Here is a 21,735-nt window from a genome sequence, read left to right as displayed (position 1 = left end):
GTTCTATGATGGCAGTCCAATCCTGTAGAAAACCCAGGGAGCTGGCATTTTGAACCAAAGGCAGCCAAATCTTTTGCTTTAACCACTACAAGTCCAGTCATTGTGGTGATTGATGGGCCACTGTGAAACAGCTTTGTCCTGCTAGACACACTTTGGCAGCCAGGAGCAAGCATTTAAGCTCTGTAAGCAGTGAAAGAAAAACTGTGAGAAAGTACCATGTAGCTTTGTGCCAAGAGCTCCAGAACAGCTTTATGTTTGAAAAAACATCACAATTTTTGTCTTCTACAAAGGTGATGCCTTTTTCCTTTGCAGCTGCAAAGACTGTAACTTTGAAGAACTCTCCAGACCTCTGTGCTCATGTCTTCCAAATGCAGACTGTGGTGCCAGGGCAGAACAGAAATCACAGGTTTTGGCCATAGCTGGGCACCACAATGATCCGTGTTAGCATGGTTTCAGTTTGTGATTCTCTTTGACCCTGGGTTGCTGTTTTTTTTTTTCCCCTTCCCACAGATACAAGACAGTATCGAGTGTTTGTGGGTCACAAACCAGGGCGGAACACCACGCAAAGGCACCGGCTCGACATCCAGCTGGTCATGGTCATGAACAGGACCCTCTACGTTGCTGCTAGGTCAGTAGTGCCCTTCTTGGCTGCTCCTTGCTGGCTGATTTCAGAGAACAAAGGAGAAGATGGGGGATATTCTGAGTTCTTCTCTGCTGGACATGTTAATTTTAGGTTTTTCCCACACTCCGACCTTTGCAGCCTATATTAGTAAAACGTACTGGAAATTTTGTTAGTCAGTCAGCTACACTTCAGTTTTGTGAGGTGCTGAGACAGGCCTTTTATGAGAACAATCCTCTACCTTTCTTTGAGTCTGGCAAGAGGGAAGTTGCCAGAGAAATTGTTCAGCCTGGTGGAGCAGAAAGCCTGTCCTCATCCTGTAATGCTTGTGCATGCCATTAATGACATGTTTTAGAGAATGTTTCTGCTGATGCATAAATACATATTGAGATAAGAGTTACTAAACTGTAATGTTGCTGGTTTAGATATGTTTTTCATACCTTAAGACAAAAAAGAGGCAAACATGTTTTCTGCTGTTGTTTTGATGTACTCAGTAAGGTTAATTGAATTTGGTGTCTGGATTTTTTTTTGAGAGCTATACTGTGCAGATACACGCATGTGCTTTTTTATAAGTATTGCAGATATATAGCCACCCTTTCATTTTGCATAGGCTCAGCATCAGCTTCAGTGGAGCTACACCAATTTATACAGCTGCCAGTCCAGCACAGATCAGACATTTAACACTTCTTTTCCCTCCCTGTTTTTAGCGAAGGTTGACTATCTTAGAGTGGAAGTTACCTGATGGACACAAGAAAAATGCAAGAAGGGTCGACATTAGCAAGAGTGGCTAATCCAGTTTACGAGTTCTTGGACACAGATCCTGTTTGGGATCTCCATGCAAGCTAAGCTGCCCCTTAAGTAGCAGCTTGTTTCCTGCTGGTGTTCTGGTACTTCTCCTCCATTGGAGAAATATGCACCCTTCTGCGTGTGCCACAGAGAGCCAGGCTGTTGCTGCAGATGGGAGAAGTGGTGGGTGTGATGACCAGGAGCTGAGAGGGAACAGCTGCTGAACAGGCAGCCTCTCACCACAAGCTATGTCCTCAAAGCCTTGGCAGGCTCTGGGAGCTGCCTGGCTTCCATCTCAAATAGCTACTCCCCATCTTCTGGGTGGTCAGATGTGTCCTGCAGTGATCTGCCTGTTGATCTCCACTTGGCACCCCGTAACTAGTTGGGTTACACCAGCAGAGACACCTAGTGCCATTTTTACATAGCCATGTCCCTGACTGCAGAAAACTGTGGTTCTACTTGTTGTCCTGCACAGGCAGCCTTACCAGCTAAGAGCAGCTTCTTCGGACTTCTCACATGCGCCAATTTGTGTGGGATCTGGGCAGCAAAGCTCTAGGCTCTCACTCGTGCCAAGTCCTTGTCTCAAGGATGGGCACAGAGTATGTGTCCTTCCACAGGGAGCTGGGATGGCCTTGGCCATAAGGCACAAGGAGCAAGCAGCCCCACAGCAAGGCCTCTCCGCACTCTGCCTGAGCTTGGACCTGAGTATTTTTGCTGCATTTAGTGTGATAATGAGTTGGGTGGGAGGAGAGGGCTGAAGGGGTTTGAAAGGTGGTGGCAGGATTTCCTCCTTTTCATGGCTGAGTTCCCTTTGCTTTGCTTATTTATTTTCCTTTAAATTAGGAAATCATTTGCACTGAGAAGGTGGTAAATCCGCTTTGTGGATTTTGCTCTGCTGTATTCATAGTTTGTTCCCAGACTGAGATTGACGCAATTAGAATGTGGCAGTGCCCAAGCAACCGGCATTACAGCAGGAAAACCCAGGGAAGCATTTGGGATGTAAAATCACCATGTGCACAAATTACATAAAAAATATTAATATTTGGGAGATAGTATGTGTACTGGCATAAGAATATGTAGTCTTATATAACATATGGCTTTTTATTTGTATTTAAGATGTTTTTTATGAGGGTGTTTATATGCTTCTAGGGTCTAGTGACCTACAAAAAAGAGTAAGACCTGGTCTGTTTTGTACTTCCACATGCCAAAAAAAAATTCTTACGCTTTTTTCCTATGGTAACTCAAAAACTCTTTGACGTATTCTTCTCCTCCTCCACATTTTACTGAGTAAAATCCCTTCTGGGCTGAGAAGCCTATGTGATACAAGTTAAAATTCAAAGGTGATTTTTATCTTTAAGTAATAAAGTTCAGAAAATGAGTCATCCTTTGATAACTCTTGTGAATGAAAGTTTATAACTGCAATACCTCATCTCCTTTAGAAGGTGTAGTAAATCTAGAGATTGAAGCAAATGTGTACACAACCAAAGGTGTTTCTTGAAGAGTTTTGTAACTAGATTAGTTGAAAACTGTAGCTAACATAAATCCTTAGTTATCATATCAGATGTTGCTTTCAGGCTGTTTTTTTTAGACATTGTAGTATAGTGATGCTGAGTTGGCATTAGTACCCAATTATCTGAAAGGCAAACAAAACAAATAATTAAGCATTGAGAGTTTTTATTTTGGGGTCACTGGGGTTTTTTTGTTTGCTTGTTTTAGAAAATCCAGCATTTACTTTGCACACAGTTTCCTTGCTCAAGAAAGGACTAACTTAAATTTGAGAACTGCCAACACTTTATTACTAGGTAATTGGCAAAGAACAAAATTTCTGTCAGTGGCTTGTTTTGTCATACGAGATACACAACCTTTGTATTAGCTATTGCCAAATAAACTTAAGTGTCATAAAGGCATTATTGCATATAATTAGGAAGCCAGTATAAATGAGAATAACTCAGCCAAAGTCCTTGAAGCTGTGCTGTCAGAATATCTGGCTTCCAGTCTGCAGAGGACTCTTTTCTTTTTTCTCGTGGGAAGGGTACTCCCGGGCTGTCTTTCTCACACTTGCCCACACCCTCACACACACCCCCTTTTCTAAGTTTGCTATGTCTCCTCCTCCCATTGTCTTGTGCGGTGGCAGCTTTTGTTCACATTGTCTGTCACCCCTCGTGTATGTGCAAAATTGTTTATTGAGCTCGGGATGCATCGGGATGGCTCCCTCCTCATTTGCAGTTACACATTTCCAGACAATGCACTGACTGGCCAAGGGTCATGCACAGCCGGTGGCATTATTTAAATTCCCTTCCTCCACAAGATTATGCCATGGCAACAAAACTTGGTTCTGCTGACTGGAGGTGGGAAAAACGGAAGCTCTAGGATTAAGTCAATTTGTGTTAGAATAACTTAATTAGCAGTGAGCTGTACACATACCACAGCTAGTAGGTATTAGGAGTTGGGTAGCAGTGGGAAATGGAGAGCAAGGACAATCCTTCATTGTCTGTGGTAAGAGAGCCCTCCCCTGAATTTGACAGCTCTTTCGCTCTTTGCTGACATTGTCAGCAACTACAGTTCACATACAGCGTGAGAAAATTATATGTAATTTGCCTGATACCCTCTTTCAGATGATCCCATAACTTAGCATCTGAATTTTCTTTGAACAGTTTCTTGAGTCAGAAAGCAAGTCCACTGAAAGCTGGGGAACTAAATAACTCAAGCCTCATTCTGAATACCACCACTATATTTTCTAATTGTTTTGGAAAGTAAGGCTGATTTCTGAAATCAGGTGCTGTTCTGGAAGAAGGTTTTAGAGCTCCAGCCGTACCTAATTTGCAATTCAAGATATTTTGCTCCCTCTTCTATATACTAGGAGTGACAGCAACAAGTTGTGATGGGAACTGTGGAGTGATCTATGAAGCTGACATTACCTAATAGGTAGTTTTAGTCCAGCACCAATCCTGACCACTGCTCTGTCAGTAAAGTCAGGCAAATAATAAACTGAAGCGTTAAACCAATCTGGGACATAAATGACAACTCTGGTTTTGCAGGATCTGGAGGAGAAGAAAACTTGCAACTCCTCAGTTTGGCATCGTACAAAACAAACAGCCCCAAGCACCATAGCAGATTGTAGATTTTTAAAAGCCAGTTCCCCATAACAATGCTGCCTCTTTTCTCCACGTAGGAAGAGTACTGCTTATTCCTCTTCTAGCAGTGTTTTGTGTTTGCTTTATTTAACAGACTAACACTGTTTCCCCAAAACCTAGTAAAATAAAGCTAACCTTGAGAGCAGGGATTTCTGAAATGGAAACAGTCTGTATCCTACTTTCAACAGACCCCTCCAATGCTGTGGATCATGCTCCAGCTGCACAACTTCTTGTATTTTGAAAAAAGCCAATGTTATTTCAAGGAAAAATGAGATGCTCAGTCCCAATTTGATGTGGTCATTGTTACCGGGTTGTAGGTTGGTGGGATTCTTCGTATTTTAGGGTCTGCACAGAGATGTCATTGTTCTCAGCTTACACAGAGGAGAATATTTTAAAATATCTCTTTATCTGAGTAGCTGAGTCTGTTTCCTCTTTCCAAGGAGAGATTGGCAGGTAATTGAAGAGAGAGACAGATTCACAGGAAAATAAGAAAGTAAATGCAAGCAAGAAATAGGAACTTTTTCCAGAGGAGTATGTAACAGTTTAGGTTGGCCTTCAGTGTATGAAGAGAAGAATGATTTCTGGAAATAATTTTGTGGCTCTCAACTTTTTGCCTACCATATTGCCCACCAAATTATCACAGCAGAGGTTAGACTTAAAATTAATAAGTAAACAAATTAAAGAAGCATTAGCCTCTTTTTAACCCTGAATGGCTAAATGTGGCACAGTGACTACTAGCCCAGGAATCTGATAAAGGCTGCCTCAGAACTATTACATCTGATTTCAGAATGTACAGAAATATCTGCATGCTACATCATGACATCTGCTGTAGGATATATAGAGCAGAAATTGTATTAAACTCACCTCTTTCCCAAAGTCTCATTTGTTCAAATAATTGATTTTGGGAAAGAATCTTGCCTTGGAGTTCTGTAGCTTTTTTTTAATTATTATTAAAGGGAAGAAAGATAGTTTATGTATGAAAGTGCTTTTCTGGGAAGAGCAGATGATGCTGTGAGTAATGTTCCCTTGTAAGACCTGTGATCTTGTTTTTTGAATGGATTTATGGATTATCTTGTGATAGCTAGCTCTCTTCATACAAAATGAACTGTCTGACTGCTCCATTTGACGTTGCATGCATTTGCTTTTGTTTACAGGGACCATATTTATACTGTTGATATGGACACATCACATACAGAAGAAATTTATTTTAGCAAAGTAAGTAGCTTTTATCATCATCCAAAAACTAAGGACACTAGAACATGCTTCAAATAAATAGGAAGATGACATTGTTTCAAGCAATTTGCCAGCACTGCTGTGAGAACTGTAATAAGCAAGTAAGATGGCATTACTAATAAAATTTTGGGAAGGCTTGAATAGCAATCATGTCCTCTGTGAATTTCTGATATGTGATTTAGCTGGGCTGATAAGCAATCTCTACTGAAATACAGTGAGGTCCCTGATGAAACATCTGTCAAACATCTATTAATTTATATTCAGTGGTTTTCTGTAACAACTATACTATCCCAATTAAGTATGCTGAAACTTTCATCATAAAAAGCAAGTGCTATTTACATATTTTTATGCACACAGATTTTATTCACTCATGCAAGTACTCACTAAATAAAATCTTACTGTAGCATTGCTTTGTAAATGTATTCACATTATCTCTTTGGGAAGTTATATTCAAACTAAGAAGGGCTTTGTCTGCATTACCATATTGTATATTAACATAAATATACTAGAAATAATCTCCCCTCAGCTCCTTTGCATTGCATACACATTGTGTGATATGTGCCAAACAGAGCCTTGGTGCAACAGAAGGTCGTATGAATTTGGGCATTGGATTAATTCCACCGTAGGAGTGAAGAGTGTTTAATTATAACTATGAACGATGCTGAAGATGAGTTTATGACCAATAACTTATGAAGAAGTGAGGGCACAGGCTTCTAACTGAAATGAACATTCATGGTTAGTCTTTCAGCTTGGCGCCCTTCATGAGTGCAGTGCCTCCATTACTGATGGAAAACACTGTCAGGACTGTTGTGGCTAGAGTGTCAAAGGTGTTACTATTTTAGGCCATATGTTTTTAAATAAAGTTTTATTTTAATTAATCATCTTATCACACTTGAGCACTCCTGAAAATCACTGCAAAAGAAATCAAGGCTGGGGTTTATCTGGAAATACTCTGAAGACTATTAGCAGAGATAATGTCAGTGATGTCTTGATCAGTGGAGGTCTCTCTGAGCCTGCTAGCTGACTTGAAGTGATAAGAATTACCTGAATTTTATTTCTTTCCTAGTCTCAAATATTGTTTTCCATAATACATATTTTGTGTAGAATCTAGTTAGGGTTTATAGTCCGTAAATGTTTATTCTGATTAGCAGAACAATATCAAAGTAGAAGAGCATCTAGTACTTTTAAGAAAAGTGCACATATATTTAAAAGTTAGCCTATTGCTGAATTCCGTTGGTTTAAGCTTTAAAAAAATGGGATAGGCTTCTGGTCTAATGAATAGATGGCAACACAAAATTAAATGAATGTTCCACATCACTGATCTTTCATTGTTGTGGTGAATTAATCATGGAGAAAGGGTGCAGAAAGCTTTCAATAAATAAATGTTCAAGAGCTAGTCTCCCCTAAGGGACTTCTGAAATCAAGTGCAACAACTCTTGAGTCTTAATTGATTTCTTCCTTGATCCTTGCAGAAATTGACATGGAAATCTAGACAAGCTGATGTAGACACATGCAGAATGAAGGGAAAACATAAGGTAGGCAATTTTCATCTCTTCTGCATCTGCCACTATAGTTTAGTTGCTTCACTATTATCTTGAGCTGCTGTCTGTGATGTGGAATGGATCATGCCATTCGCTTCTTGCCAGTAATTGCTATTTCCATCAACGTACTCAAGGCTTTAATTTGCAAAAATAGTTTATTTTTAATGTGATAAAAAATTACAACAGGAACTACAGCAAAATCCTGTAACACCTAAAGCACTGAGGATTTTGGACATAATGCTTAGTGTATTGATTTTGCTTACCTCTGCTTTCAAAACCTAAGCACTGCTGTCCGTCCTCCTGCAGGAATTTACTGAGAAGTTTGTGTAAAACATAAGAAAGTATGAATGTGTACAGTTGTAGAAGGACTGTTTCACACTCCAATTTTACCCTAATATAACCTATGACTAGCACAAGTGGTACCAGAATTAGATGCATTAATTTACACCTGCTTCGCTCTCTACTTAGAGATGCTTTATACCAAAATATTACTTTGCTCATGCTGCTGTCTTGCAGCAATGTACATGAGAAGATCTTTCCCTCTTGAGGAAAGCAGTAGCATTCAAGCAAAATTCAGCTATGTGAACAATAGCAAAACCTGAACTAAAATATGAATATGCTATCTTCAGTTCTTTGTAACTATTTTTAAACCAATAGAAAATAAATCAATTGCATCTTGCTCATGGTCAGTTAAGCGTAGTTGAAATAAAGCCCAGAATATCACAGTGGCTACCAGCCAATTTCATTTTAGACCTGACAGTGAAGTATCATGACATAAAAATAAAACCAGACACCCAAAATGCAGTAGCTGATATTCTTTTTATTATTTTTCTTCAGGATGAATGTCATAATTTTATTAAGGTTCTCCTAAAAAGAAACGAGGATACATTGTTTATCTGTGGAACAAATGCATTCAACCCTTCTTGCAGGAACTACAAGGTATGTGATTTGTTTGTGGGATTTAATTTGTGCCTTGTCTTTCTATTGGATTGATTGTGACTATGCTGGCAACAGCATGAGATCGTCATTCAACAGTGCATCATTTAACTCTGCAGCATTAATCCTGACTTGTTTCAGTGCTACAGAGTTCAATGTTAATTGGATTTCTGAGGATTGCTCAAATTGATTACCTACTTCTTTGCAACTCCTGCGTATCACAGTTTATTGCCAATCTGTATTACCCTCCATATGTACAGAGTCCTTTAGACCCCTACCTGGGTATGTATTCACTCCTCAGGAAGCTCCTCAGCTCGTCCCTGACACCCACATAAAGTCGCAGACTGATCACAGAATCACAGAATCTTACAGGTTGGAAGGGACCTCAGAAGATCATCTAGTCCAAGCCCCCTGCAAGAGCAGGGTCACCCAGAGCACATCACACAGGAGCGTGTCCAGGCGGATTTTGAATGTCTCCAGTGAAGGAGACTCCACAACCTCTCTGGGCAGCCTGTTGCAGTGCTCTGTCACTCTCACAGTAAAGAAGTTTTTTCTGATATTTACATGGAACCTCCTATGTTCCAGTTTGCACCCATTGCTCCTTGTCCTATCACTGGACATCACTGAAAAAAGCCTGGCTCAGTCCTCCTGACACTCCCCCTTAGCATATTTGTAAACATTGATGAGGTCACCCCTCAGTCTCCTTTTCTCCAAGCCAAAGAGACCCAGCTCCCTCAGGCTTTCCTCATAAGGGAGATGTTCCACTCCCTTCATCATCTTTGTGGCTCTGCGCTGGACTCTTTCAAGCAGTTCCCTGTCCTTCTTGAACTGTGGGGCCCAGAACTGGACACAATATTCCAGATGTGGCCTCACCAAGGCAGAGTAGAGGGGGAGGAGAACCTCTCTTGACCTATTAACCATACCCTTTCTAATACACCCCAGGATGCCATTGGCCTTCTTGGCTACAAGGGCACATTGCTGGCTCATGGTCATCCTCCTGTCCACCAGGACCCCCCGATCCCTTTCACCTACACTGCCCTCTAGCAGCTCAGCCCCCAACCTGTACTGGTACATGGGGTTTTTGAGGTACTGGGGTAGCATGTTTTAAATGTCTGTGTTCTCAATCCCAAAGCCAGTCCTCAAGGCACTTAACAGCTTAGCACAGCAAAACCTGGGAAGATTAGTGTTGGGTCCCAGCAGATGTGGAAACTGTGGAGACCCTATGGCATTCTGTGCTGTAAAAGTGATTGACAGCAGATCTCCTCAGCAGAAGGTACAACAGGAGGGTGATGTATTCTTTACTTGCTGGGGATCTGCAAAGCCAAAGCATTATCTAGAACAGTATAGAAAACTGTGCTGGTCCATGAATACTCAACATTAATTCCTCGACCTCAATTTCTTCTTTTGACATAGTAGGTCCTCATGATCTGCGTTTTAACAGAGCCCATTTATTCAGATATTTCTCGTTTTCTCAGTCTTGCACTGGTATAGTCTGATATAACCCCAACAGTGGATGTCTCTGGAGTAGCTTTGAAATGTATTCACTTAGGCCTTTGTTATTCAGACTCTGCTTTTCCAGGCACTGGTATGTCCCAGAGGTCATTTCTCCTTCTTTAGCAAAAGAATCTCAGCTTTGCTAATGCTGCATCTGATAAAGTCACAATTTTCCTTCATTTCATTTGGCTTAGAGTTATTGTAAAAAACAGAGTAAAGACATTAACATACAGAAAAACTACTTCCTTAGTGGTATTTGCTATGAGTGCTGCTCTTCCTTGCTTTTTCTGCCATGCTGTCCTACCTTGTTTAGCCACTGTGATGCCTGTAGTCTAGGAAACACAGGAGAGAAGTTCAGCACTGCTTCTTCACTCAGTCTGTGGAGGAAGAATAAAATTTTAATAAAAATACAAGCCTGCTGTACCACACATAGCTGTGTGGTACAGATAGTTGCTCTGTTTCTTCTTTTCTTCCTTTCCTTGCTTTCCACTTCTACCATGCAACAAAGCTTCTCTGTCTAAGTGCTGTGTTTAGTCTTCCAGCAGAATTTGTAATTTTTTTAGTTCTCGGTTCCATCAATGCAGCTAAGAAATCTCAGCCAGTCTCCCTGCTAGAAATCTGTCTTTCAATAAAAATACAGATTTCCTTGGCATTGTGATCTGAGGGATATAAATGGCCCTCCTTACCCTCACTGTAGGTGTTTCATTCCCTGTGATGCATGACCTCTACAGGCTGCCTTACCTGTTGCTAAACTGCAGGGGTGGGATTGTGATACCTCTGAGAGTCAGCACAAGGTCTTTCCAACACCTGACCTCTCTTTTCCTCCATGTATTTCTGCATTTTATAGAGAGAGCAGTAAAGATGTGCCAAACAGAAAAGAGTGCTGTCCCTCCACAGGTAGTGTGGATGAGCCTGGGGTGTGAGGCTTGGGGCAGGGAGTTACTTGGGACGGTAATTTGTTTCCTCTCACTATCACAGCTAATTGCCTTCAGGGTGGATTTTAACAGGAAGAATACATGACACAAAACAAATGATGACAAATTGTCTGCTGAAGGACTTGGGTGCTGTAACATACGAGCTAGAAGTTGATTAGAGAAGTTGATGGTGCTGGGTGGGTTATTTTTCTGTACTGTTTGTGATTTATACAGTATGACCTGCTTAAGTTACTTGGATATGCTAGAAAGACTCTTATTCCCCAAACATGGTAGTATAAGAATCTTAAAGAGTTAAGAGATGTACCTTTCCCCTGTAGCTCACTAAACCCTCTTGAACTTAGAACAGAGTTGATCCATATACTTGTATCATTATCGATGCCCGGGGTGAAACGATTTCCCAGAAGTTACACTTAAGCCTCAGATTTTACAATTCCTGCACAGATTAATTCTTGCCTGATGGTAAGAGGATTTCTCCATGATACAGACTCAACTGATACAGTAAGACTTGAAGTGCATCCTTCTGAGTATGCAAATCAAGGAAGAGAGCACCACTGTTGAGACTAGAGCAGAAGGATCTCCGGACTTTGGGGAGAAAAATGCACACGCAGATAATTATTGTACTGTTGTTTCTGACTGCTGTGGCTTGCAGTCTTTTCTGTGTATAAGAGTGCTTCTGTTGGATCACTGTCGAGGATAAATTTTGAATCCCTGCCAGACCCACAGACCACATAGCCTGCTATGGTTCAACAGGAAGCTTGTGTACAGCTAAAATATAGACTGAAGACTCTTGTAAAATGTGTCAGGGGAAGAGTGATTAGCTGCAAAAGAATGCAGACTTATTGAAAGCACTTTCTTCAGGCTGATTTTATTTAGCACTGTGATTTTTTTTTTCAGGTTTTTAGTATAGTCAGGAGTACAGATAGAGAAAAGATACTCCTCTCTGCCCAGAAAAGAAGAAACACTGTCATAAGCCTCATCCTGGGTAAAGAGTTTTCTTTCTCTTATCTCAGGAGTTCCCTTTCATTTTTCAGATGGATACCCTGGAGTTCCTGGGGGATGAATTCAGTGGAATGGCCAGGTGCCCCTATGATGCAAAGCATGCCAACGTTGCATTGTTTGCAGGTAAAATGATGGAATTCTTGTTTTCTGTCCTGCAGCCCAGGCTTTGCCATAGTACTGTGTTTCTTGAGTCCAGAATGCCAAAATCTAAAAAGGTGGCAAAGGGAGTGAATAGTGACTAAAAATAGGGGGCATAAAGAAATCACTAGCACCAAAACCTTCTCATCTCTGGGATTAACTTTACTACCATAAACATTGACTGAAGCCTCAGTTTCCTGGTTCAATATTTCAGTATTTCCTGAATTCATTAAATATGATGCCAGGCCAGTCTGAGGCACCACTTCTGCCTATATCCTGTTTCTGTGAAAGACAAGGAAAGTCAAGGCTTGTGTGAACTTTCATGAGAAGTGGGCAGGATGTGCTCTTAAGCAACTCCACTCTTAAGTTAACCTTCATAATAAAAAGGAAGTGAGAGAACATGCTGTGATGTCCCCTTCTCTAGATCTACAAGGAAGGGAAAGGCAATGTTATTTTGAAGCAGAAAACATCTCAATATGGTGTTACCAGCTGTTGTAGACAAAGGAGAGGAGAATGTTGGTTAATGACAATTTGTGCTGTGTGCAGCAGAATACAGTTAATTTTAATTTCTACTACAGAAGTTTTAAAAGTGAGTACCTAATAGTAGGGTTAACTTGGGCTTTTGATTTTGAAATTATATTTTTATACCTCTCTTCATAAATTCCTGATTAAATTGTTTCTTTGTTAAACTTCTAGTATGAACCCTGCTGATATTTTCTTAGATTTGGCTGTAAAATAGATAGTAAAGATAATATAAAAGTTGCCCATGATTATGTCAGTCCTCTTCAGCAGGTGTTGTGCTAGAAAGCAGAGCCTAGGTGCTCACATGGAAATGCTTTAGCTATTCCTCTGAAGATTTAACAGTATGCAAGTGTTCCAGACACTCTCAACTAAGTCTGTGGCCGAAGGGCTGTATTAAGCACTACTCTATTTGACGTGGCATCGTCTGCCTTACAAAGGACAGTTTTTACAGCAGGTCGCAATTTTTTTGTTTTTTTACTCTCTATAATGTAAATAATTGGGTCCTTTAATTTAAAAAATAGTAGTGGTAATTATTGTGGTAGAATGCAATTTCTTAATTATAATAAAAAGCACATGAAACACAAATTCTCTGATTGTAGCAGGTAATTCATAAGCCACAGAAGGAGAGAAACACCTTTAGAGAAAGGTTTATGCCATGTGTCTCAGATTTCCTGTCCTTAGGGTAGCCTGAATCACCTTTTCACCTTACAGTGAAAAAGGGCCTTTTTCACTGTACTGGCCAAGAAAGCATTTTTGACCAACTTAATGTAAACATTTACTTTGCACACAGCTGAAGTTCAGTAAGGTGATTCTCACTCTGTCACTGAGGAACTCCTCACATTATTTGAAAATAAAAAGGATATTTATAAAAATCTTTCTACTCTTCCCTGATAATTCAAAATAAATTTGATACTGTTCAATAAATTTGTGTAGAAGATACCCTGTAAATCTGCTGGCTTCAGATAATCACTGTTTTATATGTCATACATATTAGTACCTATGATAACTTTTCAGAGTGCTGTGAAAAGCAGTTTCAGAGCAATTTAGGGCACTAATCCAGCTCATCAGATTCTGTTTGGTGTTACTTACATTAATATGACTCTTCTTGCAGCCTGTAACTATTACAGCCGGTATATGCAGTTCGTAAGCGATCACATGATCCTCAGGAATTTGGCAGGAAAGAAAATAAATGTCTGATTGTATTAACATGAGTTCAGACATCCATATCTAAACAATTCAGCTTTTTATTCTATTTTAAAATTGTTTTAGTATCTGCTTGTTTTGTAATGATTTTTTTCTGGTTTTGCTAAGAAAAAAAGACCATTTTTCAATAGCAAAATAATTATGGGAATTGCAAAGCTCAATACAAAGAATTACAGTCCTGCTGAGAAAAAACCAGCAGCCTGATTTTTACATCTTGAGCTGAAATGAAATGTCTGTTGTTTTATATGTCATACATATTAGTACCTATGATAACTTTTCAGAGTGCTGTGAAAAGCAGTTTCAGAGCAATTTAGGGCACTAATCCAGCTCATCAGATTCTGTTTGGTGTTACTTACATTAATATGACTCTTCTTGCAGCCTGTAACTATTACAGCCGGTATATGCAGTTCGTAAGCGATCACATGATCCTCAGGAATTTGGCAGGAAAGAAAATAAATGTCTGATTGTATTAACATGAGTTCAGACATCCATATCTAAACAATTCAGCTTTTTATTCTATTTTAAAATTGTTTTAGTATCTGCTTGTTTTGTAATGATTTTTTTCTGGTTTTGCTAAGAAAAAAAGACCATTTTTCAATAGCAAAATAATTATGGGAATTGCAAAGCTCAATACAAAGAATTACAGTCCTGCTGAAAAAAAACCAGCAGCCTGATTTTTACATCTTGAGCTGAAATGAAATGTCTGTAAGTTCAGTGAGGAGAGCTTGACCAAAAGCCTCTCTGCTTTGTCCTTGGTATGTCCTCAGCACTGGTGCCTTGAAGGCCCAACACCCAACATAGTTTCTGTCAAAGGAGATGTAGGCCATTCTGATTTTATGTAGACACAACAGAGACACATCTCACTGTCCTTGTTCCACAATGCTCATATTCCTACCAGACATCATGTTCCAAGATCTGTCTCACACATGAAAACAGACCCATACAGTTCACCATGACCTGCAAACAGATGAAAGAATAAATGTAATTTAAAGGTATTGTTGGAGTTCATGTTTTTATCTCCTAATACTTTTGCATCATTTGGTTGTCCTTGGGGCGTCATTTTGTAGACCCTTTCTTATCACTTGTTCCCTGATTCCTTAGGAGAGGAGAACATGTAATTCAAGAGGAAAATGCCTAAACACATTTTAGAAAAGAAACAAAGATAGGCAATCCTCCTCACTCTCTTTGCATTCCTGTTTCACATGGGCTCCCTGCAAACTATTTAATTATTTTGCTAGTGATCTTTGGCAGAGGAGAAGTGCTCTCAAAGGGAGGAATTTGCATAAATGTCAATTAGCTGACAGTCCCCAAGACCTGTCTGGTTTGCTCTTTCAGTTAAAGATAACAGTTCTGTCACGGCTTCCCCATATTTGTTTTCCTCAATTTGTAAGCGTTGAACCGGAGGCATGTGCAGAGAAACTGGATAGTGTAGTTCAGTATGACTTACCTAAACTGGAGAAGAGTTACTCTGTAAGATTTCTTTTCTCACACAATCCCTTTGAAATTATAATTTTGAAAAACAATGACTTGCTTGTTCAGTACTCAGCTGCATTTACCTAGCTGGATTTTTTCCCTTCAGTGTTCCTAAGGAAATTATGATGATTTAGTTTGTCCCATCTCATTTGACTGATGAGAGTAGGAATTCCTAATACTCCTCCTCTCTTACTTCTTCTTTCCTTCCTCCCCAGAGGGAAAGCTGTATTCTGCCACAGTGACCGACTTCCTTGCAATAGATGCAGTCATATACCGGAGCCTTGGAGACAGCCCAACTCTGCGGACAGTTAAACATGACTCAAAGTGGTTGAAAGGTAGATAAACCATATATATATATATATTAAGAGATGGAGTGCTAAGTGAGTCTCAGAATTCAGTAAAATCTGGTTCTACAGCAAAGTGGACTTGCAAAATACATTGAAAAAAAAAAAAAAAAAAAAGAGAAAGCAGCTCAGATGAGAGTCTTGGATTCCTGACAGACCTCTCTGTCATTTCATTTAACCAATGCTTTCTGGCAGAAAGAAGGAACTAAATTACATCTTTTCTTTACACTGATCTGTTTATCTCTTTCCTTCTTTTCCTGATCCCAAGTTACTAGACCTGACAAAAACTGTGAGCTTAATAGATCAGAATATATATTCCAGCAAGCTTTCCAACCTGAAAGCCATCCTTTTACAGATGTTGGATGTAAATGTTGGAACTAGCAGGGCTCAGTGAACTTGGGCTCTGTTTGAAAATAGTCCTGCCCTAGGACTGTAGGTAATAGTCAAAGCTTCATGAAGTGTTGAAGGTTTGTCCCGTAACATTAAGATTCATCAATGAGAAAAAAATAAAAAATCTGGATATTACACAAAGCCTTTCTTTTATGGTTCTTAGGGACTGTACAGCTGCCATTGAATTAGGCAATTTCTGTGCTCTAAATGCCCTCATTGTTAAGAATGGTGCTGTTTAGCTTCACGTAGGCGTTATGAATAGTTAGCATTTGGAGTGATTTTAAAATTGAGCAAAGCTGTGGTTTGAAGTCTTTTTCTGCATGCAGAAATGTTTTGCCAGGTGTCAACTTTAGCTGTCCCACTTTGCTTGCTTCTATAGACACGTGTGGGCAGAAATAGTTACATCGTTTGTTATTCCCTCCACACACAGCCTGCATGCTATAAAGAGCACTGCTTGGACCCTTCAGGCATACCGTTATATATTGCCTCTTTACCTTTCCTTGTACACCACTCAGGGCAGACATTTTAGTGGCAAGCACTTTACTACCTTGCATTCGTGTTGCACAGACTTTCTCCCGGCTGTGCTGACCTCAGACAGTGATTCTTCTGTTGTGGTGATTTTGCTAGTTCTGAAAACTGAGCAAGTTTGCTTAGTGCAGGCATTTCACCTTTAGATGAGAATATATTTATATGGCTTCTCTCTTCATGCTGTATGCAGTACATTGGTGCCTAAATAAGATGGTTTTGTTTTTTTTCTAGAGCCATACTTTGTCCAGGCAGTGGACTATGGCAATTATATTTACTTCTTCTTCCGGGAAATAGCAGTGGAGTACAACAGCATGGGAAAGGTAAGGGCAAAAACATTGCCTTGAGTGACTTTGTCAGAATCAGGAGGAGGAAAACACATTCTATTCTTGTACCAGTGCTGTTAGGTGTGACCTTGAAATGAGAACCATAAATCATGATGACAAGGTCATAATTTTGAGAAGATTCTTATCCCTGAAGCCAAAAGGTTGATTGGAGTGAAACATTGCACTGTCTTGAAAGGAAACAGGATGGTTTCTTACAGTGATGGCATATGCTGGAATCTCTTTTCTCAAATCATACAAATCACAAGAAACATGTAGATAGTTCAGGGTATTAGGTAATTGTGAAAAAAGTATTCCAAAGCAGGAGATATTTTTCTCTGAGAAATCCAAATTGGAGTGCTGAGTAAACAGGGGCATTAATTTTGTGCTTTGCCATTCTGCAAAGAATAATTAAACACTCTGCATTTTTTCTAATTTTACAATAACTTTCTGACTAAGCAGTCAGAAAAGCTGACCAAGGTTACAAAGGTGGGGGGCAGGAATAAAAGCACAGGAAGATTTGGATAGTTGTTAATTGCTGAAAACACAAGAGTCACAGCAGGCAGTGTTGGTTGCAGGGATTGTACTAGAAATGTGTTTTTGTTTGGGGAAACAGAAAGCTAAGCAGTCTGTATGGAAATGAGTTTTATATGGGTTGAGAACAGATCCCCTGAAGGATTTATGACTGTATAGTAAATTCCACAGCCTTATCTTTTATAGAACACTGTTCTAAAGCTGATTTTTTCTCTGTTTCTTATTTGTCCCAGATTATGTCAACATGGGATTAAATTAAGCACCTTGCAATGTTATTCCAAATGTTTTGAAAGCAGAATTCCAATGAAGTCTTTTAGTTCAAATATTTAATTTTCTTCATTGTATTTGCTATACTCCTTCCAGGTAGTTTTCCCAAGGGTGGCTCAGGTTTGCAAAAATGACATGGGAGGATCTCAGAGAGTGCTGGAAAAACAGTGGACTTCCTTTCTCAAGGCTCGTTTGAACTGCTCGGTTCCTGGCGATTCACACTTCTACTTTAACATACTGCAGGCGGTTACAGATGTTATCCATTTCAATGGCCGGGATGTTGTTTTAGCAACTTTCTCCACTCCCTATAATAGGTAATAGGAGCAATAACCTTTTACCTTCTGTTTCCTTTATGTTTTGCTTTTCACTGCAGTTTTTAATTTATGAAGGTACAAGAAGTGATTGCTCATAGAATGTAATTATTATGTACCACATGCTTATTGTTTGTGTTTCATTTTAAGATACCCTGGTATTGCTTACTGTATTTTATTTCTGGTAATTTAGAGCAGCTTTCAGCCTTTTGCTACCTGGACACATTCCTTGGATATATTTTTTTCCTTACCTGAGGATAATTCAGACTGGTCACCAAGAAGTTTTGCCGTGTGTAACCTGCAAAATGTTATTTCAAAGAGAACATATGATTTTTAATATTTTTTTTTCTCAAAGAGAAAAGAGTGGGTCTGTCTCTTTACATGTAAACTGCCAAGACCAACATTAGTACCCCTTCCCTCTTATTTCATACATTCCTACTCTTGCATTTTCTTCTGGGAGAGCCAAGAAACTACACTGTCCTACTGGTCCCCAGAACACCTGTATTTCATTGTTCATATGGTTTTTCAAAAGCATCGGATCATCTGCAAAGAATTTATTACCATTACACATGATAACATTTCTCCAGAAGTTATTAGAAGACTAACTGTATCTAACTATTGATGTCTCCCAGAGAAGTTAAAAAAAATAGCAGCAATCTAATTTAAAAATATATTGCTGTTTCACAGAGTAATGCTTGAGCTGAAAGGGGAACTTTATTGCTGAAATTCATCTGGTTTTGCTGTACACTTGTCAAAGCCTGACCTCAGTGAGGTCGTGCACAGAACTGACTTAAAATGAGAGTAAGCCCAGGCCTGTAATGTAGAATAGCTGCTTTTGACATCAAAATGATAGGAACTGCAATAGAATAATTATGCCAGCAATAAGGAATGCAGCTTCCATTAAGATGATTGCTTTTTATGTGAACTGGCTTAATAAAAACAAGTGAACAAACAGAGATTCAGCATCAGAAAATAGGTTGTATCTTGAGATTATCTCAAAATTGAGATTCCTTTTGCTCTGCTACTATTTCCTGTGGTTTATCATGAATAATACTTTTCCTTAAATTCTGCATTTTAAAATCTAGGAGCTTATGTTAAAATCAAGGTACTGTTTCATAGGCTCCATTTTTTGTCAGATGGTGAAGATGACAAGAAGGTGTGTAGGCTTGGAGACACCTCTAATTAAAAGACCTACCTCTGACATGGAAACATCTTTCTCATTCCTCCCCCACTGAGAAAAAGCTGCAACAAACATAACCTGAGGTGACCCAGGGCAGGAGCTGGTGAAGGATTGTAGTCCAGTGGTTGGGAGATGACTTGGTTGTGACCCACAGTATTCCATCTGTATGGCTTTATCACAGTGTGGACCCACAAATTGTCATCCTCTAGACTAAAAGCTATTGCAGTGTTCTCACCACACTGATCCCTCCATCACTGTGGAATTGTGTGTTGAGTTGTTAGTGCTTTAGTTCTCTATCATACACCTCAAGATATTAGAATTCTTTTTTCTTTAGGGCTTGATTCAGCAAAGTGCAAAATCATCTAGCTATAGTGGGTCTTGAGATATCCTTCAGAATTAGGTCCTTTATGTGGCCAAATACACCCTTGACCAGCTCTTACATCGACATACATTTGGCTGCATTCATTTAAAATTCTTACTGTGTAGTATCGCATTAATATAGAGCTTTGACGTTTCTTTCCATATAAAGGCACAATCCACAGAGATCAAAGTAAGGCTAATACTGTCTCCCTACTTGGTTCCTTCAGTAACAAGCATTTAAGAACCTTTTATTACTGAAACAGTTATTTTCCATTCAATTTATATACCTTTATGAGTTTAGCTTTATTCTCTGTAACAATATTATAATTCCTACATTTATTTTTCTTTGGTGTATAATAACCTACTAGCTAAAAGCAGAACAGAAAGTCTCAGTTAGCTGGGTTCATTCTTCTTACCTGGTAAAATCAAGAGGTGAGAGTCAGGCACAAATACAGTAATTCATGTGTAAAAAAATAAAAGGTAGATTCATGCTTCGAAGTGACTACCCATGAGAAACCCCTAAGCCTTTCAGAAAGTATGTAGATAAAGATACAATTATGTTTAGGCAATGCTGTCCTGCAGTTGCATGCAAATAATAAAAAAACTTGACATTTACAACTTAGTGATCTAAAAATAACATTGAATTTGCTTCTGTGAGCTCTTTACACCTCATTGAATTAAGCAAATTCCTGAGCATAGTTAACTCCTTTCCACTGGGAAAAATTGGTGGAAATCAAGCTGTAGGAGGATGAAGTAATAACATGTAAATGCCGGTTCAATGGCACATTGCAGCATGCTCCCAGTTGGAGCAGCACCAGCTTCTGAACTACCTGCAGTGTATTTTTGAGGCATGACAGGAACTGTAAGAATTAATACTGAAGAGGTTGTGACTTACAAGAACTTGAATTTCCAAGTAATAAGCTCTGAATAAGACTGGTTATTACTCCTCATGCATCTCTAGTGGTACACAGAGTTTCCCAGATTCTCTTCCTTCTCAAGATTATTGCAATTACTTCTTTCTATAGAGGCTTTCAAACAAATCGTGCTTGCAGGGGCTGTCTGCTGATTGGTGTATTTCAAGCTTTTCCATGGGCCTGGCTTTTCCTGTCAATACTCAGAGGTTACAGAGTTCAAGATTGAGTAGCCTGCGACAGGAAGATTTCTATACAGCATGTTTTTCACTCAAGATTTTATGCATAACTGCAGAATGAGTAATAATTTCTGGGAAATGTCACTTTACAGCATCCCTGGCTCTGCAGTCTGTGCCTATGACATGCTTGACATTGCCAATGTATTTACTGGGAGATTCAAAGAACAAAAGTCTCCAGATTCCACATGGACACCGGTTCCTGACGAACGAGTGCCCAAGCCCAGGTATGTTTCATGTATAGTGATAATGTTGCACTCCTGCACACAGCACAGGGGTTTTTTCACAATTTGAACAGCCTTACAAGGTTTAGATACAATTGAAAATACATGTTGTAACAGCAGAATAGAAGCTGAGTTGCATTTGGATCTAAGGTATGTGAGTGAAAATGTTTCCGCTTAAACAAGATTTGTGTAACATAAATCAGGCCAGCATCAGATCTACTTGAAATAACCTATCAGTGAAGACTGGTGTGAGTTACACACCTGTAGAAAATTGGTTCGATAATGGGTATATCTCATTACAAAGCCTGCACTGGTTCTGTAGTTTGCTGTTCTGCAGTTAACATGCAGTTTATATGCCACAGAGGATGCATCATGGGAAAAAAGAAAAAGCAGCATTCCATCAAAATGGAGATTCAGTTTACATCATTCCACCTATATTTGTTTTCCCTGCTACCACTTCCCTCTTTGTTTGCATGTGGCTCCTCTATTACATACTCTTTATGTTTCTTACAAGCATCCATTTTGTACAAGCTGCTGTTGACAGCCACTTGTTAACTCATTTACACCAATGGCATTTTGCTCTGAGAATTATGATATTAATATAGATAAAGCAAGTTAATTTATCTCAGTGAAGTTTTACCACTTTAGGATATATTTTCCATTACCAGTGATATCTTGCATAACTTCAAAATAAAAACGCATCCAAAGCTCTGTAGTGGCTTTAATCTGAGCTTGTCAGTTAAGGGAAGAACCTGGAGATGACTGGAAAATCTGATAAATTCTCTGTCTGTTTTTGGTTTGAGCCTTAAAAAGGCATCTGCTAGCACTGCTACTGGATTTTCTTCTCCTTTTTGCAGTGCTTCCACAACTCATGGACATGATGGGCTGCCTTGGTAGTGCAAGGCTGGACAATACCTCCAAGTTTGTTTGGAGCTTTCTCAGATAAAGAGTACTGCCAGGGAAGGGTTTTGCTTCTCCTTCAGTAGGCAGGAAAAAGAGAAAATTGCATTGTGAGTTTGTGAGATGAGCCAGTAGGAGGCTAGCAGTTGTGATGAAGGTGATAGCTCTCTCTCTAAGCCGGTAGGAATTAACATGAACTGGATTGGTGAACACTCTT

General features: G+C 39.4%; 1 protein-coding gene across 4 annotated transcripts in view; it reads left to right on the top strand.

The window, feature by feature from the left end:
* Nucleotides 1-21,735, top strand: part of SEMA6A (sema domain, transmembrane domain (TM), and cytoplasmic domain, (semaphorin) 6A) — a 117,006-nt gene that overhangs the window by 54,408 nt on the left and 40,863 nt on the right. For all 4 annotated transcript variants that reach the window (XM_010002348.1, XM_010002351.1, XM_010002350.1 and 1 more), the window contains 9 exons: nucleotides 511-628; nucleotides 5,694-5,754; nucleotides 7,245-7,307; nucleotides 8,151-8,252; nucleotides 11,710-11,800; nucleotides 15,229-15,348; nucleotides 16,507-16,595; nucleotides 17,493-17,710; nucleotides 20,490-20,621. In XM_010002348.1, the coding sequence (XP_010000650.1) occupies nucleotides 511-628; nucleotides 5,694-5,754; nucleotides 7,245-7,307; nucleotides 8,151-8,252; nucleotides 11,710-11,800; nucleotides 15,229-15,348; nucleotides 16,507-16,595; nucleotides 17,493-17,710; nucleotides 20,490-20,621 (994 nt within the window). The remainder of the gene's footprint in view (nucleotides 1-510; nucleotides 629-5,693; nucleotides 5,755-7,244; nucleotides 7,308-8,150; nucleotides 8,253-11,709; nucleotides 11,801-15,228; nucleotides 15,349-16,506; nucleotides 16,596-17,492; nucleotides 17,711-20,489; nucleotides 20,622-21,735) is intronic.

The sequence above is a fragment of the Chaetura pelagica genome, unplaced genomic scaffold (assembly GCF_000747805.2).
Source record: "Chaetura pelagica isolate M959 unplaced genomic scaffold, ChaPel_1.0 scaffold387, whole genome shotgun sequence".
Classification (NCBI taxonomy): Eukaryota; Metazoa; Chordata; class Aves; order Apodiformes; family Apodidae; genus Chaetura; species Chaetura pelagica.
Note: the sequence above shows the minus strand (reverse complement) of the source record. Positions and strands in the feature narration are given on the sequence as shown.